Source organism: Vicugna pacos, chromosome 21, assembly GCF_048564905.1.
Source record: "Vicugna pacos chromosome 21, VicPac4, whole genome shotgun sequence".
NCBI lineage: Eukaryota > Metazoa > Chordata > Mammalia > Artiodactyla > Camelidae > Vicugna > Vicugna pacos.
The window spans coordinates 18,277,599-18,300,766 of NC_133007.1; the positions used below are offsets into that span (position 1 = coordinate 18,277,599).

The 23,168-nt window shown below is 49.1% G+C and overlaps 1 protein-coding gene across 1 annotated transcript in view; it reads left to right on the forward strand.

Annotated features, from left to right (window-relative positions):
- The window catches only part of LMX1A (LIM homeobox transcription factor 1 alpha), a 131,426-nt gene extending 123,945 nt beyond the window's left edge, over positions 1-7,481 (forward strand). The window contains exons 6-9 of the mRNA XM_072946215.1: positions 1,297-1,374; positions 2,826-2,895; positions 5,041-5,211; positions 7,124-7,481. Of these exons, the coding sequence (XP_072802316.1) occupies positions 1,297-1,374; positions 2,826-2,895; positions 5,041-5,211; positions 7,124-7,284 (480 nt within the window). The 3' untranslated portion in view covers positions 7,285-7,481. The remainder of the gene's footprint in view (positions 1-1,296; positions 1,375-2,825; positions 2,896-5,040; positions 5,212-7,123) is intronic.
- Positions 7,482-23,168: the final 15,687 nt, after the last annotated feature.

Below are 23,168 nucleotides of genomic sequence, written 5' to 3' on the forward strand. Positions count from 1 at the left end.
CCCCAAAGTAGTAAAATAGCCCCAAACAAGGATGAATTACCACTTCCCTCATTGGTTTAACTGTTCTACGTGTACTAAACTCCCAGACTCTGTATGGCTGGTGCCCAGTGTTTGTCCCCCAGGCAGCCTCCAGGCCACCAGCAGTGGAGGAGATGTGTGTACCCTGCAACATGGGGGAGAGAGCTCTGAGGACCAGAACGGGGGCAGCCAGGAGGTGCAGGAAGGGAGCTGTCACTTCTGTCTGGGGACTCAGGCAGGGCTTTGTGGAACAGGTGGCTTTTGAGAGGGGCCTCCGAAGGACAGATAGGGTTTCAGCAGGTGGCCGTGGGCCCCTGGGCACACTGCTGTTTCAGTTGGCTTAGCAGAAAGATGTGCTTCAAAAAAAATCTGCTCTACTCAGCCCCCTTCTCCTAACCCTCAGTCCGAGTGGCATGATAAAGGTGAGAACTTCCCAAGGTCTCCAGCTTGCTCTACTCACGTGTTTATTCAAGGAGCTCCTTTGGTCTCACATCCTCCCCAGAATCTAACCGAGAAGGGGCAGGGCGTCGCCAGGCCAGTCTCTGGAAGTCTGTGCTTCTTCCCTCTTCCATTCTAGCCACCTTGGCAGCCCCTCACCGTGTGCCTGTTTGGAGGGGAGACGTTTAAAGACATCCCTTCACAGTGGGGCTCCCAATGTCCTGTCCCTGCACCGCCCCGGTGCGCGTGCCTGCGTCAGCGTGCCTGCCTTGCTGTCGGATCCCCGACGGCTCTTGTCTTATTCCCTTTGGGCAGGGCTCACAGTGAATATGAGTTTTCATGAAACACCCAAAGTCACCTGGAGCTATGAGGGACGAAACCAGAAATTTAAGTCAGCAATTAAATTAGTTATTAGTTATTAAATTAGAAGAAGAGTGCAAAGGAGAACCATGTGCTTTTTGCAAGATGATTTTCACCCTGTTTTCCTTCAGAAGGTTAATGCACATGCCTGGCGTACAGCTAAGACATAAAAACAAATTTTGCTAATATCTAACAACCACCTGAAGGCCTAATTTCCAGAGGTAGAAACCCAGGAAAAGTACATCTTGGAAGACACATCTAAGTTAATGTGTCTTCCTCTCCCTGTCTACCAGAAGGGCTTTCTCTCCACCTGAAGGGAAGCAACGTTCTTGTGTTTGGGATTTTGCTGGACGTTATACGCCAGCCAGCCGCTATGCAAGACGTGGCCCGTTGGCCTCTCTGCACGCTGCGTAGCAAGTGTTCTGCCTCCTCCTCCGAGATGCCAATATTTCTGTATTTCTGACATTCCATTCTTTCAAGGTGAGGGAGACCCTGGCCGCAGAGACAGGGCTGAGCGTCCGCGTCGTGCAGGTGTGGTTCCAGAACCAGAGAGCTAAGGTAATCTGCTCCGTACTTCTGTCTGTCTCCGTGTGGCTGCTTTCCTGAAACAGTAGCCGGACACTGTACTTCCCGGCAGGTTTTCTAACCTCAATGCATCAAACGGAGTAGTTCTCCTGATTCAGAAATTCTGTGATCAGTGGTCCTTTCGGCCGCAGCAGCCCTGCAGAGGCGGAGAGGCAGGGCACTTGTTTCTGTGAGATGGCTGTTATGTTCCTAGTGGCCGTGACTGTCAATCTGGGCAGCCGTCTGCATGAAGAAATACCCTTCTTGTGTCTTTTGGTAAAAGCGGGTTCTTAAATTCATATTCATTCAACCCAGATACCAGAGTTCCTTTTAAATTTCAGAAAGAAATCTACAAAGCACCCATGTGATTAGTCTAAGACAACATTGTGGCACGTGGAGTGGAAGTCCTTCCTCACCTTTCCCAGTGCCCCACCCCTCCCTGTTATAGGCCCAAACCATCACGTTGTCCTCTGGGTCCCCCCAGGTCTGTGTCCCCCCTGCCGTGGTCTTTTATTTATTTGAGACCTTTACTCATACATTTTCCTGCCCCCTCCACGTGCGTGTGTTAGTGGCCCATTTCTCTAGAGCCCTCATCTTCAGTGGGTGATAAATTCCTATCTCATTAGCCGATCATGTTGGTTAAGGTGGCATTTCCCCAGCTGAACTCCTCAGACCAGGGCTGTTGATGTGTGTGCCATGGTCCTTTCATGGGAAGATCCTAAGAGGTTACATAAGCTATGGATTCTTAAAGCAGAGAGCATATTTGAAGCTCTGAGAAGTCTTGCAGTAAAGAATTTGTTTTTTAAATCTAGTATTTCCTACACACACACACACACACACTCAAAGTTTATATTAATGTCTTACAGAACCCTGCTGTTTCACAGCACACAGTTTGAGAAACATGGGGTTGAAATGTTCCTCCTGGGAAATTTGTGTGTTAACAGGGTGCTTTGGGAGACCAGCTCCTTATCCGGAGGCGCGCATCTCCTGGTCGGTGTCTCGGCCACGAGGGCCAGCAGATAGGGGAGTGACGGGGTCGGGGGGAGGATCAGCCTCCTGACTCATCCCAAATCATCACACCCTGTCAGCAGGCCCTGGCTGCACATCTGAGCCGGGCTGCAGACCCCACACCCCCTCACTGATGCCGCACATAAAACTGTCACAACATAAGCGGCACGTTTTATGTGCGGAGAGGAAATCTCTGTTTCTGCTAAGACCAGCCGCGCTGTGCTCTGCGCCCCACCCCCCGCCAGCTGTCTGTCCGCGGGCAGATGTGCAAAGCCCTCAGCCGCTGCTCCTGAAGCGTGGTTCCCTGGTTCCTCTCCTGAGTAAAAGCCGGGGAAGGGGTCCCTCCACTTTACCCACAAGCCATTTCTCCCTTGCCTCGCCCTGGGAACCTGCTGCGGGCCACCTGCCTTCTAACCCTGCGCTCCTCTCCTCGTCAGATGAAGAAGTTAGCCCGGCGGCAGCAGCAGCAGCAGCAGGACCAGCAGAACAGCCAGAGGCTGAGCTCCGGTAAGCTGCCGGGAGCTCCGGCCCGGCCTCGCCGCCGCCCTCGCCTCTCCTGCCAGAGGCCTCCAAAGACCTTGGAATGACGTTTCTGGGCTCCAGGAAGCCCAGTCCACACCCGCTTGGGAGATGGGACCTGCCGGGAGGGACGGAACCATGAGAACTGTGAGCGGGCTGAGGGCACCTGCCCAGAACAGCAGGCTGGAGATGGCACTAACCTCGTCCCAGGCCCCCTTTCCCGAACCCTTCCCTAGTGTCAGGGCACTGCGTCTGGACGACCTGCAGACTCAGACACACGCCCAGTTTCTCATCCTGCCTGGCCCTCCTTCTTCCAGACAAATCAGTTTAACAGAAGACGCCACTGTGACTTACCCCTTCCCAGAATAACAGAAAGTAGTCAGAATAATGATAGGGAAATAAAAATGCCCTCCTTTGTTGAGCACTTTTGCTCCCGCACGTGCTGACCTGACTCAAAGCACCCCCTGCCACCGAGGGGAGCAGAGAAGTTATTAACATTTCCATCTTACAGATGAGCACACAGAGGCTCTTCAAGACCAGCCACTGTCCTAGATCAATAAAAGAGCTGGGACTGGACCCCGTCTCTCTGGTTCTAAGTTCCACTGGGCCATGCCGCCTGGACTCACCCTTACCTCCATGTACCTTCATTTGTTGTTTTTAACAGAGGCGGTGTGAGGTTTGGGGAGAGTGTGAAGAGGGGCAGCCTGTGGGACCCTTCAAGGAAGTTACAAGGAAAGAAGCAAGGATAACTCTGTTAGGCCAATGTCATCCTTAAAGGGATCTGTTCCCCAACTCAGCCGTCCATCCAGCAGAACTTCCTGAGTGGTTTGTTTGTGCCCTAGAGCAGGAGTTCTCACCCTTTAACGTGCACCTAAATCACCTGATTATTTGGTAAAGTATTGATTCTGTTTCTTAAGTCCTTGGTGGGCCCAGAGATTCTGCATTTTTAGCAAGCTCTCACTGCTGCTGGCCTGTGGACCATGCGTAGAAGGCTGTGGAATGTGTCAGTGGTGTCTGGCCCTTAAAGAGCCCCTTATCTCATGTGGACCTCACCCTGTGCCTGATAGCTAGGCTCAATCTAGAACTTGACTCTTGCAGCCAAAAGTTCCCTTAGCTTCTCATCTTCTAGGCCAAATACTATTTCAATAGCAAGATAGATGCTCACGGAGAGACATGAAGCAAGGACGTGAGCACTGGGCTAGGGTGGAGCCCTACACTGGTCAGAAGACCTGAATTTGCCCCAGCTCCACCTGCAGTGCTGTTTGCTCTGAGACCTGCCTTTCCGCCTCCTTGTGCCTCAGGCTTGCATCCCTAGGGTAGGGTAACAGTGCCTGCTGGTCCCATCTCACAGCCCTCTGAACCTCAAAAAGGGTCACAGATATGAGAGGACTTTAGGACAGGACAAGCAAGTTGACTCCCATAGGCCAACACACTCAAAGAGAGAAGAACACAATGAGGCATTATGAGATCACAAACTCCTAGTGTTTGGAACTCTGAAGAATTCTACAGACAGCTCCTAGGGTAGACTCAAGAAGGCAGAAGCTGGTGGAAGATAAAATCTCTGAGAGTTAACGGACCCCATGTTCAGAAAACCATAGCCAGATTTGGACGCAGGAACTGAGTCCTCCTTTTCTGATAAAACTCTATGTACAAGTGTAGCAAGTTGAGGTTCTACAGCACATACACACAATCTCCTGGAGTCTTCATATTGGCTCCATGAAGTCAGCTGGGTCGTGAACCTCTCTTGACTGATGGGCTCCTAGTGGGAAGATGCTGGAAGGATCTCTAGATGCATCCACTCCAGTGGCTGCCAAACCAGTGGGTAGCATTCAAGTGCTTTTGTTTCAATGACATAGTTCAAAGAAGCTCTCCAAGTTCAGCTCCCTGACATCCTCATCCTTCAAGGTGATCCCCAATGGCCCATGGTAGGACGCAGGCTGGGAACCACTGATGTCACCTCAACCTTTCCATTCTACAAATGAGGAAATCAAGATCCAGGAAGCCAGAGATCTAGCCATGGTCACACAACTTGGGTGGCCACCAGCCAGTGGGGAGAGTTCTGTGCCCCTCCCTCCCAGAGTGGGATGCTGGGCTGCATGTGGAGAATGATCTTTCTTCTTCTTTGTCCCACAGCTCAGACAAATGGTGGCGGGAGCGCTGGGATGGAAGGGATCATGAACCCCTACACGGCGCTGCCCACCCCGCAGCAGCTCCTGGCCATCGAGCAGAGCGTCTACAGCTCAGATCCCTTCCGACAGGGTCTCACCCCACCCCAGATGCCTGGAGACCACATGCACCCCTATGGTAAGAGGGACTCAAGCCCCACAGGCACCTTGCACAACTTGCGTGAGTTTTTTGTTTCCACCCAGGCACCTCTACACGGTTCCTACATGCTCACTGAAATTCCAGAGCAGAGTAAGTGTCCCACAAGATACTGCTAGAATCACCTAACCGATGGCTACAGAGGAAAGACCAGCACACACATCCATTAGTAGTGTTTCCATTTATTCTCCTCTTCAAAGCTGCTTCTTTGTTCGTTTGAATAGGAGCTTCCGTGTTCATTGCAGACCTGTCTGTCGGGATTGAATTTCTCAAGTCTTCCATTTCACACCAGGAACCACACTTACACATCACAGGCAACATCAGTGGTCTAGGCTGAGGCCTTAATTAAGCAAACTCTTACATAAGAAAAAAATATACAGAAAAGCAGAGAAAACAAGTGTTCTATGTGGACTATCCTGTTACTGATACTAGTAGGTGTTCCAATATAATTCCTGGAACATAAACTGATTTGTGAAGTGAAGAGTACCCTTTCTCCAGCCCTGTCCCAGCCAAGTGCAGGATGCTTTAAATGCCGAGTGTAGGGACAGCTGAGGCCCCCAGCCTGCCCGGCTTGCTGCTTAAGCTGATGGACACAAGCTGGGGCCTGGGCACCCTGATGCGGTGGGCAGGCTCTGGTGTGGGAGGCTGAAGTTCAGTCTCAGGGCCAAGTGGAGGCCGCTGCATCTGTATACAGGGAAGGGAAGTGGCCTATGTGATTCATTCATCTGTGCTGTGAAATGTGCAGTCAGTAACCCTGATAGCTAAACACAAAGCTTTATTCAACGAGCCTTTGGAATGTCAGTATCAGAGATACACAGCTCAGCTCACAAATTTTGTCAACTTCTTTTTGGCCTTCATTGAAAAAAAAATTCTATTGGTAAAGTCAGCCCTGTCTTCCCACATGATGCATTCAGCAAACATTTATCAAGAGCTGGCCCTTTGCAGGGACTTCACCAGCCAGCCTCCTTCATGCATGCTCACGTGGATGTATATGCGTGCGCTCCAGTCACAGCCCATCCCCTTTACTCCCTGTACCTGTCTTCACTCCATGGCTGTGCAGAAACAGGGCAAAGGACTTTTTTTGCAAATTCTTACATCTTGAGAGTCCTAGGGGTCTTGTTACATAAAGGACTCCTGTGAAGCAGCCTTTAGTAAAATGAATTACAACCACATGACACACCTTCTAAACTGTGGTTTTCATCTCTCCCGTTTACTTAAAGTGGAGGTGGAATGTACCAGCCTCCAGGTCCTGGTCGTGGCGGTCCCCCAGCTGCTCCTCCATTGACCCTGTCAGTTTCTTTGTCAGAAATGTACACTGGTTGAGCGTGGGCACCTAACCTGCCTTCCCTTCACAGCACACATCTGGGGACATGCGTGCTGTTAGAAGGGACAAGTGTTATCACTGGAGGTTTCATGAGCATCCTTCGCAGAGCTGGTGTTTGTTTCCTTAGCGTCCTTCCTTCAAGAACCATTTTCCTGGCCAGAGAGCTCTCAGAGCCCTGCCCCTGTCTCTCCAGCCGGTGGTGCTGTGTCTTGCCCGCTCCCCACCCTCACCGGTTAAACATGCTGACATTTGTGTTTTCGGCACTCAGTTTAGCATCGTGTGGTCTCCTACCCAGTTCAGGTCATTCTCAGCTGTTGCATTTTAGACATGAGCCCCCTAAGGAGACCGGAGATCTTTTGTGGACAGGGTTTATGGTCCTTCCTCTTCTTCTGTGTAGCTCTTCCCTACCCTCCACCCCCCGCCCAGCACCCAGTGGAAAGCTTCCCCGCCCCCCCCCGGGGGTTGGGGGGAGATGCTCAGACCCACTTGCTGAGTTCAGTTGCATTTCCCGAGCGCCAAGTGGGTCTGCTTCTCCCAGACCCTCATGCTTGTCTTTCATCTCCATTTCAGGTGCGGAGCCCCTTTTCCACGACCTGGATAGTGACGACACCTCCCTCAGTAACCTGGGTGACTGTTTCCTAGCAACCTCCGAAGCTGGGCCCCTGCAGCCCAGAGTGGGGAACCCCATCGACCACCTGTACTCCATGCAGAATTCTTACTTCACCTCTTGAGTCCTCCCCTCAAGTCCTGTGGCTAGGCTCCTGTGATGGAACCAGCCGTGTGATGTGAGGGGTCGGCTGGCTTTTGGAGGGGAGGCCAGGGAAGAGGTAGGGTGGGCAGGGAGCTTTGTCGGGGATGCTGTTGTATCATGCTGTGGTGTAGCTCGGCATTTCCAAAGACTGAATACATTACGGATTGCATAGTTTAATGTTTCTAATAAGAGTCTTAGTGTTAGGTATGAAGATGAGTTTATCCTTAAGGACAGGGACTTTTAATATAGGCATTCTCATGCAAACTAGGTACCTAGAGACTCCTAACAGCTTCCTCCCATTGAGGGAAGCTCTTGTTGAGAGGTGCATATGTCTACCCATCCACACACCCATAGACAGACAGACAGACAGACAGATAGATAGATGTGTGCGTGAGTGTGATATACCTTTCAAACTTTATCATCAAAGTTTATTCCTAATTATAACAGACACCAACTGTACAGCAGAAAGTAACTTTATTTTCAGTGTGAACTATATTTAAGGAAATGCTTGATGCACTTAAGTTATAAAACGAGATAATTTACTTTTATAAACTTTATTTTTAGTTGGAAGAGATTTGTGGGCAGGGCAGTGAGAGCTGCTCCACCGAGGCCCGTAGCTTTGAGTGCTTGAGTCAGTTCTGTTTTCAGAGAGTGTCATCGGAGTCTGGAGAGCAACTCTGTGTGGCTGACAGCCCTCACCCGTGGATTCTTGCTGTTTGAGGTTGAACCACTGGGCTTTGAAGGGACAGAACAATCCCTGATCGTGTCCTTCAAGAACTTAAAGCCTAGACTCTTTGGCTTTTCCTTGAAATGTGGACACTTGGCTCTTGGGTAGCACTGGGAAAGTCAGTTCTGCTCTTGAACTTCAGTATCTGCAAGTGTGGGATGAGGCTGATAGCATGTACCTACCTCACTGGGGACACTGAAGCTTAATTCACCCCCAGGACCCATGAGCAGAGCTGAAACTAACATCTAGTATTTGCCTAAAATCCAACGAGCCCAACCAGCCACTTGGCAAAGGAGGACACCTGGGGCTGCTGAGCAAGGACTTGAGGGTCACTCTGCCTGCCACAGCCCCTTCTGCAAAGCCTGGGCTGCAGGCACCAGCTCAGGGCAGCTCAGGGGGGTGCCAGAGGCCTTCAGTGGGGAGGCGGCTGTGACCGATGGGCTGCACAGGGCATCGTGGTGTTCTAGACCAGGGGCTGGCAGACTGCAGCCTACAGGCCTGCATTTTATGGTCTGCCCCCTAAGAAGAGTCTTCACATTTTTAAAAAGTTGTAAAAAAACAAGAAGGAGAAGAATATGCAACAGATTGGATGTGGCCCAGACAGCCTGAAACAGTTACTGTCTGTACTGTCTGGATCTTTATATAAAAAGTTTGCTGACCCCTGTCCCAGAGGCTCTGTTTGCTAACAGCCTCTTGGAGCTTATAGAGACAGAGGGGGTCCAGGTGGAGACCCAGGGCTCCTCCTTCCAGCGCTTTCCTGACGCTGCACACAGAAGACCCAGCTGCCATTGTACATGGGGACAGTTCCGCCCCTGTCCTCCCATGTGGTGCTAGGACGGGCCACTTCTGTGGTAGGAGGCTTCCTGAGAAACCAGAGCGGGTTGATGGGGAAGACGGAGGACATCTCTGAGAGGGGCCAGGACAGGCTCGGCCTCACTCCTGGGGATGTCACCCATCACCAGACCCCGGACCCAACCGCTGGTCCCCATCACGCTCTGCATGGCCAGAGGGGACGCGCCCCCTGATGGGCTGAGTCTATGTTGTGTGATTTTTGTGCTCTTTTTTTTATAATTTATGCAAACCACCAAGAAACCCAAACCAGTCTGGTGAGTGAAAATCGTGCAGATGCTGTAATGGCCCTGCGGGCTTCCGTGGTGAGGATCAGTTGGAGAATGTAGCAGACTCTATGTGAATGAGAACGAATGAGATCCTTACTCCACTCCTTAATGGCGTACCAAGATGAAATTAAAAACCTCTTACAAATGAGTTGGTGTTTATTCAAGGGCAGGGCTGGTGGGCAGGGAACTGGGGAACCTGGATGTTTTTGTCAACAGGGACGTGGAAGAAGCTTTACATGAAGGGAAAGAGTGACTGAGTGTCTAGAGCAAAATATAAGGAGGAAGTGGCTTTTACCCTCCTGCCAACAGGGACTCAGAGACCTCAGTCCTTACACACACCCCTCCCTCCTCCCCAAGAAGGAGGCACCAGGAGCATTCCATCCTCACCAGCAAGCTCACTCCCTCGAGGCAGAGCAGTTTTTGATACACATCATGAGAACATTTGCTTAGGAATCGGAGCGGAGTCATGGGGCAGGAGGAAGTTTCTTCACGCAGGTCCGAAGGCAGATGTCTTGCCAGGATCAGGGTCAGAGCAACAGACAGTGGCTCCGCTGATAGATTCTCCCACAATTCTCAGCAATTTTCAATGTGGTATATGGATGGGTGATGATTACATTTATGGAGAAAAGAGGTCAGGAGACAGTGTGGCCGTAAGACCACAAGACATACTCAGAGGGGGTCACCATTGTTTTGTATGTTTCCTCACCCACCTGCAACTGTTCAGACCCTCCCACCCCCACCTTGAGCTCATGCACCCCACGTTAGAGGTTGGCTCCCCTCTCACTGAGGGCCTGGAAGGAGAGAAACTGGGCGAGTGGAGCCCACCCAGGAAGCCTCTATCTCAGACTGGCCTCCACCGGGCCAGCCCTGGTTTCACCTCCAGCTTCCAGAGAGCATAGGCTGAGACCTTCACCCATCGTGTCTGCCTAACCGACAACTACTCATCCCGCAGGATCAGCCTAGACTTGGCCTTCTCAAAGCAGTCTGCAGAGCTGGGTTAGCCGCCTGCGTGCAGGGACAGGGCTAATGCTGCCTTCTGTGACCACCCCTCCCGATCTGATAATCACTCAAACACAATGGAAATTCGTATTTTTGCTCACATGCAAGCTCTGGGAGGGAACTGGTGTTAGAAGGGCACCTGTCTTCCGTCCAAGATTTCACAGGGGATTGTGTTTCCTTTCTTCTTCTCTCTTTCCCCTTCCAGCTGAAAGGGGGGGCACGCCTAGATCGAATCCAGCTCCTCCCCCTTACTGACTGCGTGGCCTTGGGCCAGTTACTTCCCCCTGCTGAGCCTCTGAGCCTCAGCCATTGGCAGGCAGGGTACGTGTCGCGGCTGCCTCAGAGGGGTTAGGAGGGTAAGTGAGAAAGCCCACGTGAAGCACTTCACCCCGCACTGGGCACGTGGTGAGCATCCAATGTGTGTCGGTTACTGTGCCAGGGGCCACACGCTGCTCTTGGGGTCTGGTCACTGATGAAGGGGAGTCTCAGACCATATTCAAGGAAGAAGAAAAACACACCCACCCTGGTTCACTGGATATAAGGAGGCTCCTAGTCTCACTGTAGCTCCTTTAAATCTCAGCGTTGGGTCTTCCGTAGCCTGATTTACAGTTGTCGAGGAGTGGTCTGTTTTGTTTTATTTTTTAGAGGCACACAGATAAAATTCCAGTTCCAAAGGCACCTTAAGTACTCTGACTCCCAAGGAGAAGCAGCCAGGTCATGGGAGTTTTCTGCAGCCATCTGTCACCTGGGGGCTTAGACGTTAGGGCAGAGATGAGAGTGGGAGCCCAGATCACAGGCTGAGAAGGAGAGTTCCAGGTGGACCTCACAGGAATCAAAATTGGGAAACAGAGGAAAGAATTTGTCAGTTCCAAACTTAAAGAATAATGGCAGAGCTGAGACTTTCTTCATCCCTTCCAGTGCCCTCCCCTCATCTAGTAAGTAGTTTGGTGTCTCCTCTCTACAAGGTCTTGTTCTAACTGGCGTGGGTGGAAGGGATCTGATAAATGGATGTTTTCCAAGGTGCTCACTGATAAGGTCTGGAGAAGTTGCTTAAAATATCTCATAATGCAAAATGGCTTCAGAGTCAAAGGAGTGGGCCACTGACCCTCAATCAACACGTGCTTATTAAGCCGATTGTGGACATTTGCTGCTTTCTGGCCATCCAGCCTCCACGCACTCTACTGATAGCATCACCTTGATTTCCTTCAGGGCTTTGACCTTTCTTCATCGTGGGTAGACTTTGTGGGACTATAAATCAGGGTGACCTGGGCTGTTGTAACCAAGGAGGAGGGACACATAACCAAAGATCGGCCAACAACCCCCTCCCAGGACTCGCATCGGAGAGAGCGGCTCAGAGTTGGGCACTTGTTTGGTGTTAGTTCATCCTGGAGGTGCTGCTGATGAGGTGTCCAAGCCGTTCTTGCCATCTGGACCCCAGAGTTGCCTTGCTCCCCATCTTTTGCCAAGACTGGGTTCCAGGTACCTGACGATTGTGTGAGGAATCTTCCCTGCTCTTCCAGTAGAGACCCTTTTTACTCAAGTTAGCCTGAGTTGGTTTCCATTACTTGCAGTTAAAAAGCAAAACAAACAAACAAACAAACAAAAAAACCCAACAAAACAAAACAAAACCTTGACAAAAGCTGCATACCTAAAATTTGTGTGGCGTTTTGCATTGTACAAAGGGGTGTGTGTGTGTGTGTGTGTGTGTGTGTGTGTGTGTGATCCTTACCACTGCTCTCTGGATCGGATTGGACTGGTGTTACTTCCTTCCTTTTATAGATCAGAGAAATTAAGCCCAAGGCTGCAGAGCTATTTAGGGTCAGAGTTCAGTTTCTAATTCATTTCTCCCGGCTTTCAGTTTTATGATTGTTCCCCCAACCCTGACTTCTAAGTGACAGGACGTTTAGAAACACATGTGTGCCCAGGTGCTGTGAGAGGTCTAGAGACGTCTTACCTTTCTTGGTACCTACAAGAAGCCTAAGATCTAGTTGAAAGAAAAAGATGTGCACACAAACTCAACATATATGCCTACATATGCCAGGTGTCAGATTGATTTGGGCGTTCTGAAAAGAGAGAGGTTATTGGGAAAAGGGAGGGACAGAAGAGGCTTTACCAAGAAGGAGGGGCTTGGACTGAGCCTTCAAAGATGGATAGAATTTAGGAAGACAGAGAGAAAGAGGGAGGATGTTCTAAACAAAAGGTAGGTACTAGTACAGAGGAAAGGCTGCAAGGCATGTTCAAGAGCAGATGCAGAGAGACCGTTCTGGTTGGAGGAGAGGGTTGAATGGTGGTGGAATCTGAGGCACTGAATGAGGTTGATGGTGAAAGTGTTGGTGATGGGAGCTTATTGCCAGTGATTTACCAACACGGATCGAAGACATCCTATTTCAAGGTGTGACTGAGGCTGCTAGTCATTCCCCTTATTCTATTCTCTCCTAAAATAATACCCTCCATTTTCAGCTGGTACCAGGTGACTAGGAATAAAGCTACATTTCTCAAACTCCAGTGCAGTTAATTGTACTCATTTGACTAAGTCCTGCCTGGTGAGATGGCATCTTTGAGGTACTTTCCTGAAAAGACAACTGGCAAGGGTCCTTCCCTTCTTCTTCCATGTCACCTTCTTCTTTCTGGATGGAATGCTGATGTAATGGCTGGAACCGGAGCAGCTATCTGAGGCTGTGAGATGAATTTGTGAATGGAGGCCACACGTGGTGTTACAGCAAGGTCGAAGGAGCCTGGGTTCCTGAGGACTTAGGAGAGCTTTGCTGTCAGTTCTAACCCTGAACTCTCCCTGTCCCAACGTCTCTGTGAGAGAAAAAATAAACTTTCTTATTTTTAAGTTGTTATTGTTTTGTGTTTCTTTGACTCATAGTCAAATCTAATCCTGACCCAGTTAGGAAGAAATCTAGGCCCATTTTGTTCCCCTCATATGGATAAAAAGTGGAATGTCCCAACAATGTATTCCTATGTAATGCGAGTGAACCAAGGCAAAGCAGGTAGAGGGTGGAATGATCATCTGGTGACTTTAGAATATACAGATGATCTAAAAAGCACAGACTCGAGAGCTGGGTCCTTTGTCCCTTAAAGGAAAGGATGTCTGGGTGGTTTGCTTATTTATTCACCTCATCACAAACTTCCCTAAACAGCTTATGTAGATTTGGGCATCTACAGTCAATGTGGAGCTTGATCAGATTACCCAACTTCCAGAAGGAGAATGAATGGGCAACTCTATACTTTGTTTCCTACATACCTCAATTTTAGCTACCAGGGCAACTTTAAAAATCATATATATTCATATTCACAATTCAAGTTATTCACATATATATGTATGCACACATGCATATATATGTATATACACAGCCATACTTACATTACTTACATACACCTACATATGTACCTAGTATTTATACACACATATGTATTTATGAGAAGGTTTGGCCTGAAGTCACACTCCCATCCTGGCCAGGTATCTTCTCTTAATCCTAGCCCTAAGCTATGGTTTGGACAAAGCCTGAGAATGGTTATATGTGTCTAACGGGGGATCCAGGAGACATGTGAGCTGAAGAGGTTCAAAACGCTCTTTTGTTTCTTGTAATACACAAATTTCCAACCATCTGCTGTAACCCGGGGGAGAAAGCAGGAAACAGGAGGCTGAAATGTCATTCCAAGAAAGTTTGCTCCTACTCTGAAGCTGGGGAAAGGACATAAAGGCACCTGAGTCATCAGGGCTATCTCATTCCACCTTGAACAGACAGGCTTGGGTGGAGGACCGATCCAACGGCATTAGAAGAGGATTGTGGCATTTGGGAGGCCAAATGGCCTTGATCCATCACAAATCATATGTCGTGCCAGAAACAAGCTACTTTTGGATTTTAGAGAGGAAACTTCGTTCCTCTGGACTCGTGTTTCTGTGAGGAGAATTCCACTAGAGAAACGCTCCTGGCTTCATTCCTCCCCTCAACTTGCTTCTCCCGGAAGGAGGAGGATAAAGTAGCTGATGGACGGTTTGGGGAAAGTTGCTGAGCATGCGTGGCTCAGCCGAGTCTGTGGATCTTTGGTGTCTATTTGTGGTCTGGGCTCAGCTTTAGGTGTTCTTGGTTCATCCATGTGGATGGTTCCTGGGACAGAAGTGCAGCTTGGGGAACAGTTCCGTTCCAGAGGACTGTGTTAGAGATCTTGAATGTGGCTACAGATCTAAGCTTCTTTCTTTAATTAGATTTACCAATAAAGCTGATTTAAAAACAATTTCCTCTTGGCTGTTTGCTTTGTAATAATTGCCAGCTGGTCACAAACTTGGGAAGCAAAACCAATGTTGTTATTTATTATTTCCCCCAAACTCCAACAATTAAGTACCCATTAGGCCTACCATAAAAAGTCCAGCATCTGGTGGCAAATCTAAATAAGTTATTTATTCATTCATCCACTCAACACTACAAACTATCTCTGTGCCAGTCACCAGGTGGAAGTAGTGAGGAGGAGTTTTAGTTTGAAAACTCAGCTTTCTAAGGAACATATCTGTCTTTATTTTCTATATGGCCACCTGTGTCTAGTTTCAGTCCCTTTTCCCCCAGGCTGGGTTTTCCTCTCCAACCCCACCACCATGTCACAGTCTTGGGTCTTGGGCAGGGTCCGTGTAGGCGAAGAGGAAGAGGAGGGGCCCATCTGGTGTTGCCCCTCTGCCATCATCTCGAGATGCCCATCACTGCAGCCCCCGCCGTCTTTATCTCTTTCGTTGCCGTCGTGGTCCTGACACATCTTGCAGGAACTTTTCTTGGGTCTTCTGATAACCTCACTAGGAAGCCTGTGCAGTCTCCCACCCTCTCCTCTCCTCCTAATCAAGCCAGGGACCCCTTTTTAATCTGAGAAAAAGCTTTTTTCGAATCAAGACACTTTCTCCACGTCCTGCCTCCTTACTCCTTTGCCTTTGTTGAATTCTCCTTCAACAAAATAAAATAATATTTTAGAGCTGCTTATTTTCCTTCCTCACTGGGCTCTGGAAATAATTAATCTTTCCCCACAGAGTATTGTTCTAGCGGGTGAGAAGAGGTTTGTAGATAGATCGTTATGATATCACTAGACTTTTAACAAAGAGGTGGGCTGAGTTCCACAGAGGCAAGGTGGGAGAAGGGTTAGGAATGACATCATGGTGGAGGGGATATTTAATCGGGGCCTTGAAAGATGAGGGGAATGCCAGGGATACAGGGAAGAGGAAATAATTGGAGCAGAACACAGTATATAGGGGGAAGACGGCTATTGTGGCTTGAATACTGGAGGCGGGGGAAGGGGGATTGGGGGATGGCTGACCCAAGGCTGTGAAATTAAATTACAGCTGAGGGGACTGGAAGGGACCTCAGATGCCTCCTTAACAGATGGGACGTTGTCCACCAGGCATCAGAAATCATTCAACTCAACAAAACTTTCCCGAGCATCTACTGGCCAGAGGCCCCGTTATGGGATGCCGTAAAGACAAAGAGGCAGCTTTCATCCTTATAAAGCTTAGGGGTTAGTAAGGAGGCAAGGCATATTATTCAATATTTTTAGTATATTTATTTAAGAAAATTTCTGACAATTGACTTAACGATCTACATGAGACAACTAGGTATAAAACAAACTCCAGTCAGCAGCATAACAGAGACCTAATTACAGTTCCCAGTGAGTCAGGGCTCCACCATGGCAGCCAGCCGGGTCCTCCAGCCCCCGACAGTCAGACGTTTGGAACGCCTTGGCGGATGGATTAAACTTTTCCCTCGTTGTTCGGGCATGGATCAGTGGAGACACGGACCAGTGGAGACACGGGCACAGCTTGGACAGACAGGACTTCAGTTCTTTATTTTCATTCCACCGAGATGGGGAAACCAATGTGGGAGAAGCGCCAGAGCCCTCTGGACTCCGGATTGCTTCATTGTTCCGCCACTTACAGCCACACGTTTCCCCCCCCTCAAATCTCTGTCTCTTATCACTAAATGGGGATAAGGACGCCTGGTTGCCAGATTGGGGTGAGGAGCAGAAGTGCAGGATCAGGAGCGGCATGGAATCCGGGGGGAGGTTATTGCAGTCACTCTGGGCCAAGTCGTGGCCTGGGGCAGGGGGGCGGGGGAGGGGAGGCAGGGGCACTAAGTGGAGGAACGACTTGGTGGCACAAGTCACCGGAAGTGACCACTGATCAGACAAGGGGAGAAGAGGAAGGCGTTAAAGACATCTTGGGCCCGAGTAACAGGAAACATGGTGATAACTTTAAAAATGGGGAACACCCACTAAATCTTGTCCTGTTTTCCTTTGTGGAGGAAGATCGCCTTTGATGAATACAGACTCTGCACGTGGAAATGGTTTGAACCAGGCTTTGCGTGCTGTCAGGCCCGTGTCTGGGGTTCAGCCTGGCCAGTTGAGCAGCTCAGAGGGAGCTCTTCTCGGGGGGCTGCTCCGCGCCTGCCTGGGTTCCAGGGCTGTGGCTGAGAACTCTGGCGGCAGGAAACCAGGAGGCTCAGAGATGGGGACCTTCGGTGGGGGTGGGGGGTAGTTTCTCAGGGAACTGACATTCTCCTCGGGTGCAGGAGGGTGGGGAGAGGAGAAAGGATGAATTCAGAATTGACCTTCTTGTCGGGACTGGAACATTCCATCAACAACCCCTCCTTTGTCCTCAGATCTGGCCTGATGGCCTGTCTGAGATTTGCCTTGAGATTACCTCTCAGGTGGGGAGTTCCACGTGAAGTTCTCAGGGGAGGGCATGGGCCTGCTCTGAGTGATCTTGTGTTCGTTGCCTTTGCAAAGGCAGGCAGAGGCCAGCGCTTGGAGTTAAACGGAGGGGTTTCTGGCCAAGAGAACGGTCGGTATGGGGCAGGGAAATGACTCAGACCAGGGCCTCTGCTCCCCTGAACATCAGACGGTGAACTGAGGCTGCAGGGTACTCCGCTGTCCATTCGGAATATAATGTGAGCCACTTGTGTCATTTAAACGGTTCCATTAGCCATGTTAAAACAAAAACAACAGGAAGCAATGGATGACATTGACTTTAATCTTATGTTTCACTAAATCCAATATATTCCAAACAGCATTTTTCAGCATGTCCCACCAGCCACATTTCAAGTGCTCACTGAGCACTGAGTCAAAGTTGGGTCTGCTGGATTGGACAACGCACATTTAGATAACTTGGGCCAAAATTCAAATACCGAGCAAGTGGCAAAAAGGAAGCCTTTGCAGATCTAGCGTGAAATCTCCGAACAAGTGTCTGGCTGCACTGCACCCGCAACGCGCCAGCACTGAACTGCACATTGCCGGCCAAAGGCACTGCAAGGGGGATTGTCTAAACTTCTTACATCATCTCCCTCTGTTCATCTTTCTACCTCCTTTTACCTTGTACTGGGAGAACAAGCATGTGGTCAAGTTTGTGTACCATTTATTCAAGAGGAATCAGAGCAAAGAGTTGTTGAATCTGGGCAAATCTGAACACCGCCCTGCGTAATGTATTTTCTACATTTCCTTACCTAGGGGAGCTGCCTACGATCTTTGAATTTACAGGATAATTACTTGCTCCTTGGTCTATTTGTGCCCCAGGATTAGGGCTGCCTTTGGATGCAGCTGACTGCTCTGTGCTCTGTGGTCCTGCACACCTTTAACTATGGAAGGCAGATTGGGGACAACCATAAAAGTGATGAGCTATTTTCCATTAGACAAACTCTCCACACATGTGTCTCTTATCTTTGGTTCCTAGCACAGTGCCTGGCATGTAACAGACATCTGAAAAATATTTGCTGAATTAAATGAAAGTTCCAAGACATAAACATTTGGCCTTTGCCCCAGAAAAATGGAGGATTTATTTCGTTCGTGCAAATGAATGTAAAGCCAGCAGTCATGGGAAGAGATGGATGTCACTGGCTCAGACTTTCATTTATTCCTTCAACAAATATACCCGAGGACCAAATATGCGCCTGGCATTACATCCTGCACCAGGGTAGAATGACGAATCACATGAGTCCCTGCCCTTGTTCAAGAGAGAAGCAGGGACACAAAACTACAATCACTACATGACACACATTGGGATAGAAATTTGTACCAAGGGCAGGGGGACAGAGGAGAGGGCAAACTTAAATCTCCTTAGGGGCTCAGGGATAGCTTCACAGAACACATCTGCGCATCTCGAGAGGTGGGAGGGAGCTGGCCGGGAGGCAAAGAACGGAAGGGTGGATCTGAGCACCAGCCTAATCAGAGGTAGGAAAGGGTCCCGGGAGGGTGAAAGAGGCTGGAGGGAGACAGCAACTGGTCCGGTGTGGTTCAGTCAGCAGCTTCAAAGATTTTTGTCTCCGAGCCCATTTATGCTTTTAAAAATTATTGAGAAACGCGACAATCTTCTGTCTATGTGAGCTGTACTTGTTGGGATTTACCATATTAGAAATTTAAATAAAAAATAAAAAAATATATCTATTAGCTTCCTTAAGAGAATAATAATAAATGATTACATGTTAATCACATTTTAAAATAACTATATTTTCCAAAAGAAAAATAATTTGGCTTTACATTTGTTTTACATTCTTCACATCTTTTTAATGTCTGGCTTCATAGCGACAGCTGGATCTCCTTTCTGCTTCTGCACTGCTGTCTGTTAAATGTGGCTTTATGCAGATACATCAAGATGTGCATGCAGAAGGAGTATTTCAATAGACTTTTTAAAGATTCTGTGGCTATTCTTCTTTCCTATGACACCCAAACTTGACAAGCTGTAGTTCCTTAAAGGTTATTTGAATCTGGTACCTAGCTCCTAGACCTTGGTTTTTAATACCATTCTCTAATATAAGGAATTGATGCTTCTGGGAGAAATGACTTGATCCTGGTAGGCCTGGGGCAGGAAATATACAAGACCCTCAAAACACACACTGACACACACACACACACACACCCCGAGTGATGGGGATACATCAAAGGGACACTGGAGTCAACTGAAAGCTTCCGGTGGCCAAAGCTAGAACAATTTAAGCAACAAAGTTAATAAAGAAGTATTGGATTATAACCCAAAGTGTAAAATAAAGATTATGGATCCATATCGATATACATGAGTGATTGAATAAACAAATAAATGGAGAAGAAAAGGTTAAATCCCCCGTGGGAACAAGGCCAAATAATTTATATGCGTACTCTGCCTGCAAGGAAGGGGAACTTAATTCCCCACCTGTCAAGTGCAGGCTGCAGTTAATGATTTCCTTCCAATAATAACAGTAAGAAAAGGGAGGAGACAATAACGTAACAGTAGAGGAACCTTAGAGACACTACCTCAGCCACGTGACAAAAGCAAACATCAAAAGCCATACATCAGGTAAATCATATATGCCTTTGATATTATGTGATGAATATACCACTTTATGTCTGTGTTCTTTATCCCCCAAACCATAACTCCAGTCGAATCATGAGAAAAACATCAGACAAATCCCAATCAAGGAACATTCTGGGTGGAGGGTATAGCTCCGGGGTAGAGCACATGCTTGGCATGCATGAGGTCCTGGGTTCAATCCCCAGTACCTCCGTTAAAAAGGAAAAAGAAAAAGAAAGAAAAAAAAATATATATATATGAACATTCTGCAAAATCCCTGACCAATAATTCTTCAAAACTGTCAAGCTTACCCCGAATAAGGAAAGTCTGAGAAACTGTCAGAGGAAGATAACCCCTGGTGAATAAATGTAATGTGATATTCTGGATGGAAGATCCTGGAAGAGAAAAGGTTAATTAGGTAAAAACTCTGGAAATCTGAATAAACAATGGATTTCAGATGATAATCATGTATGCGTATTGGTTCATTAATCATAACAAGTGTATGAGGCTAATACAAGATGTCTAGGGGAAGCTTGGGCACAGGTTATGTGGAAACTCTCCAAGCTATCATCAAAATTTTTTCTTTAAATCTAAAACTGTTGTAAAAAGATAAAGTTTATTTTAAAACAATCCACCAGTCCATCTTGCACTTTGAATGGGTTTTTTAATCCATGCTTGATTCTGTAACATCATTCATTGGTCTTTTGGAAAATTATTGGTTCTCTGAGCTAGACAGCTCTTCCCAACGTTGACACATTTCATTACACCATATTAAATAACACTGCTTTCATTAATATCACCACCGACCTCATCAGAAAAGTCTTCAAGGCTTGGGGAGCTGTCAAGCTCACAAGCACGTGTGAGTTTTCAAGGGCCGAATTTTCTTTTGACTGCTCGAATTTTATCATTGACAGTGAAAACTGTCAGTTTTTCCCCCTTGAAGTGACAGATTCACTTTGCTCATTTTTTCAGAAAATGTCTAACAAATACCTAAATCGGCATAATCACAGTTTGTCAGTCACTTATCCCAACGAAGATTGGTATTCTGCAGAAAAAGCAGCTGGCTCAGCTCACAGTGTGAACATCCCCTTAAGAGCTGTGTGTGGACACAGCATCCTTCAGGAAGGACACTTTGTGTGTCCTTCCCAGAGCATCACACCGAATCTTAAAAAGATGTGTGCTCAGTGGTTGAGATATAAAATTAACCATTTCTACTGGTTCATTTATTCCATTCTTCTTTTTTTCCCCACATCTATTCCATTCTTAAATGAAAGTCGCTTTTTAAAAAATGGGAACACGTAGAAGAGCAGACCGTGATGACTGCTAGGACACTGTGGGGCTACTGCCTTGATTGGGCTAAGGCTCCAGCTGTGTTGGCAACTCCAGAGGCTTTAGGAGTGCTAAGCAGGCCAGAGATGTGATCGGATATGTTTTATACCAGACCCCTCTGGCAGCAGCGGCGAGGATGAAGTGTAGGGGAAGAGACATGAGACATAGCTGCCCCAGTGATTGGCAGATGCTCTGTTCCTACCTGCTCTGGGCTTGCCCTCTGCTCAGGCTGGACCTGCCAGCCCCAAGGTCGTGCCCGCCTATGTGCCACTGTGGAACCTCTGTCAAGGGGCACATGGGTCAACACAAGGCAAGTTGCGGGTTCTTGCCCCATGAGCTTCTAGCCAAAAGGCGTGGTCCGTCTTTCCCCAAGAGGCGTGACCTAGGGCTGCAATGCGTCAGTTAGCGCAGGAGAAGGAGGCTCTGGCCAGCTGCTCTGGACCCTTCTCCTGACCCTGGTTGAAGCCCACCCCTTGCATCCATAACAGTGGTGTTTCTCCCATGGTCCATGCAAGTGGGGAGGCTGCTCTTTTCCTATGTGTGCCCTGAAGCCAAGCAATCTTTCTGAAGGCAGAGTGGTCACCACTACGTCTGACTTTCAATATCTTCAGCCTTGTCTCCTCCCTCTTCCCCTTGCCCTCCAGGTTCTAGTCCCCAGACCTCCTCTTCCTCCAGCTTGACCTGCTCTCTCTGGCCTCCAGGTCTTTGCACAGGTCTCTTACAACATTCCACCACCACTACACACACACACACACACATTGACACATACACACACCAACACACACACACACACACAAACCCCTGGCTAACTCACTCATCCTTCAGGTTTCAGATTAGCTATCGCGTCCTCCAGGAGGCCCGCTGAGCCTCCTTCCATGCCCAGGCCTCCGCCCTTGCCATGGGCTCTCGGAGCTCCCATTGGTCTGCATCAGGGGCTACAGGAAGGTGGGGCCTGGAGTGTCTCCCATTTTTGTATGTCTGGCTCTTGGTCGGTGCCGGGACTTACCGGGGTTAGTATTTCCCAGAATGAGAGGGTTCTGCCTTGCCCTTGGCTTCATAAGAGCTCGGAGCCTGACACCCTGTGGTCTCAGATTAGAAAACCAACCACAGAAACAGGTTTCTGTTCTTAATGGGCAGAAGAGCAGCATGGTGAGGAGAGCGGGTGCGGGAGTCAGACACCGTGCGCTCGCAAGACCTGCTCTGGGCCTGGCAATCGTGTGACCTTGTGAAGCTCCCCAGGCCTCAGGAGAGCGGGGATAATGCCAATGCCTACAACTAAGGCGGCTGTGAGAAATTAAAGGACACCAAGCACGTAAAATGCCCGGCACATAATGGTCACCCAGGGAAATGTGCTTCTTGCTATTTGATTCTTATTTCTATTACTGTCCCTCACTGCTCTCTCTTTTTGACCCTTGAGTGTGGTCGGTGCTGACTCCACCCTCTAAGTGGCTCTACATGTCACCCTCCTGGGGACTTCTGTTGGCTGCAGCTGGCGGTGTTGCTGCCATCCACTGCAGCCTGAGTCCACTGATCCTGGAAGCCATGTCCCAACCCCTGGCCCTTTGGGTCTGACCTGGGTCAGATGCTGCCTGGTAGAGAGGAGGGGAGGCAGGGCTGGTATTTCAGGGTGTCTCTGTCCGGGAGCTGGTCTCAGGCGGACCCCCCGGGAGGATGTGGGCTCCTCCTGCAGGTGTGGCACCAGGAAGGCTGCCCCGATTTATCCGACACGGCCTCTGCTGTATGGAGGGAAAGGCCGTCTTCCTGTGCCCATGTCCCTAGTGGCCCACCTGCCTGCTGACTGAGGCTAAGCTCAGCCTGGATGACATTCCTAAACGTCCAGCCTTGTAGACTGGAGCAGGGTGGAGGGCGGAGGCCCGTGAGTGGCACAGGGGACGGCCTTTCTCCTAAGGTGAACAATGGGTTTGGGTTGCAGCCCCCACACCGGCCCCCAGGGCCCTCTCAATTTCTTGACCTGGGCTCAGGCGTGACCTGGCTCTGCCCCTGAGGGAAGCAGGTATCTCTGCCCCATCACGGTCTTCATTCACACTCATTCAGCGATACAGAGCCTGCCTGCTCCCGTGAGGCAGGTGAAGCTTATTGTCAACACCCCCGGTATCTTTATCTCCGATTGCAGGAGAAAGACTGTCTGCCATTCAAGGGGTGCAGACAGCCGCCAGCGGGAAGGGAGGGTTTGTAGCCCTGGAGGCCTCCGGAGGCAAATGATCCAGAAACATGTTTACAGGGAGGTCTCAGACCTTGGGGCCAAACTGTTTGGGGGCCAACTAACATTTGCTTAAAGCTTTAATGGGTGACCAGCCACTGTCCAAGCACCCTTGAACCTCACCACCACCATGGGATGGGGCCTGTTCCCCTGAAACAGGGAAAAATGGATT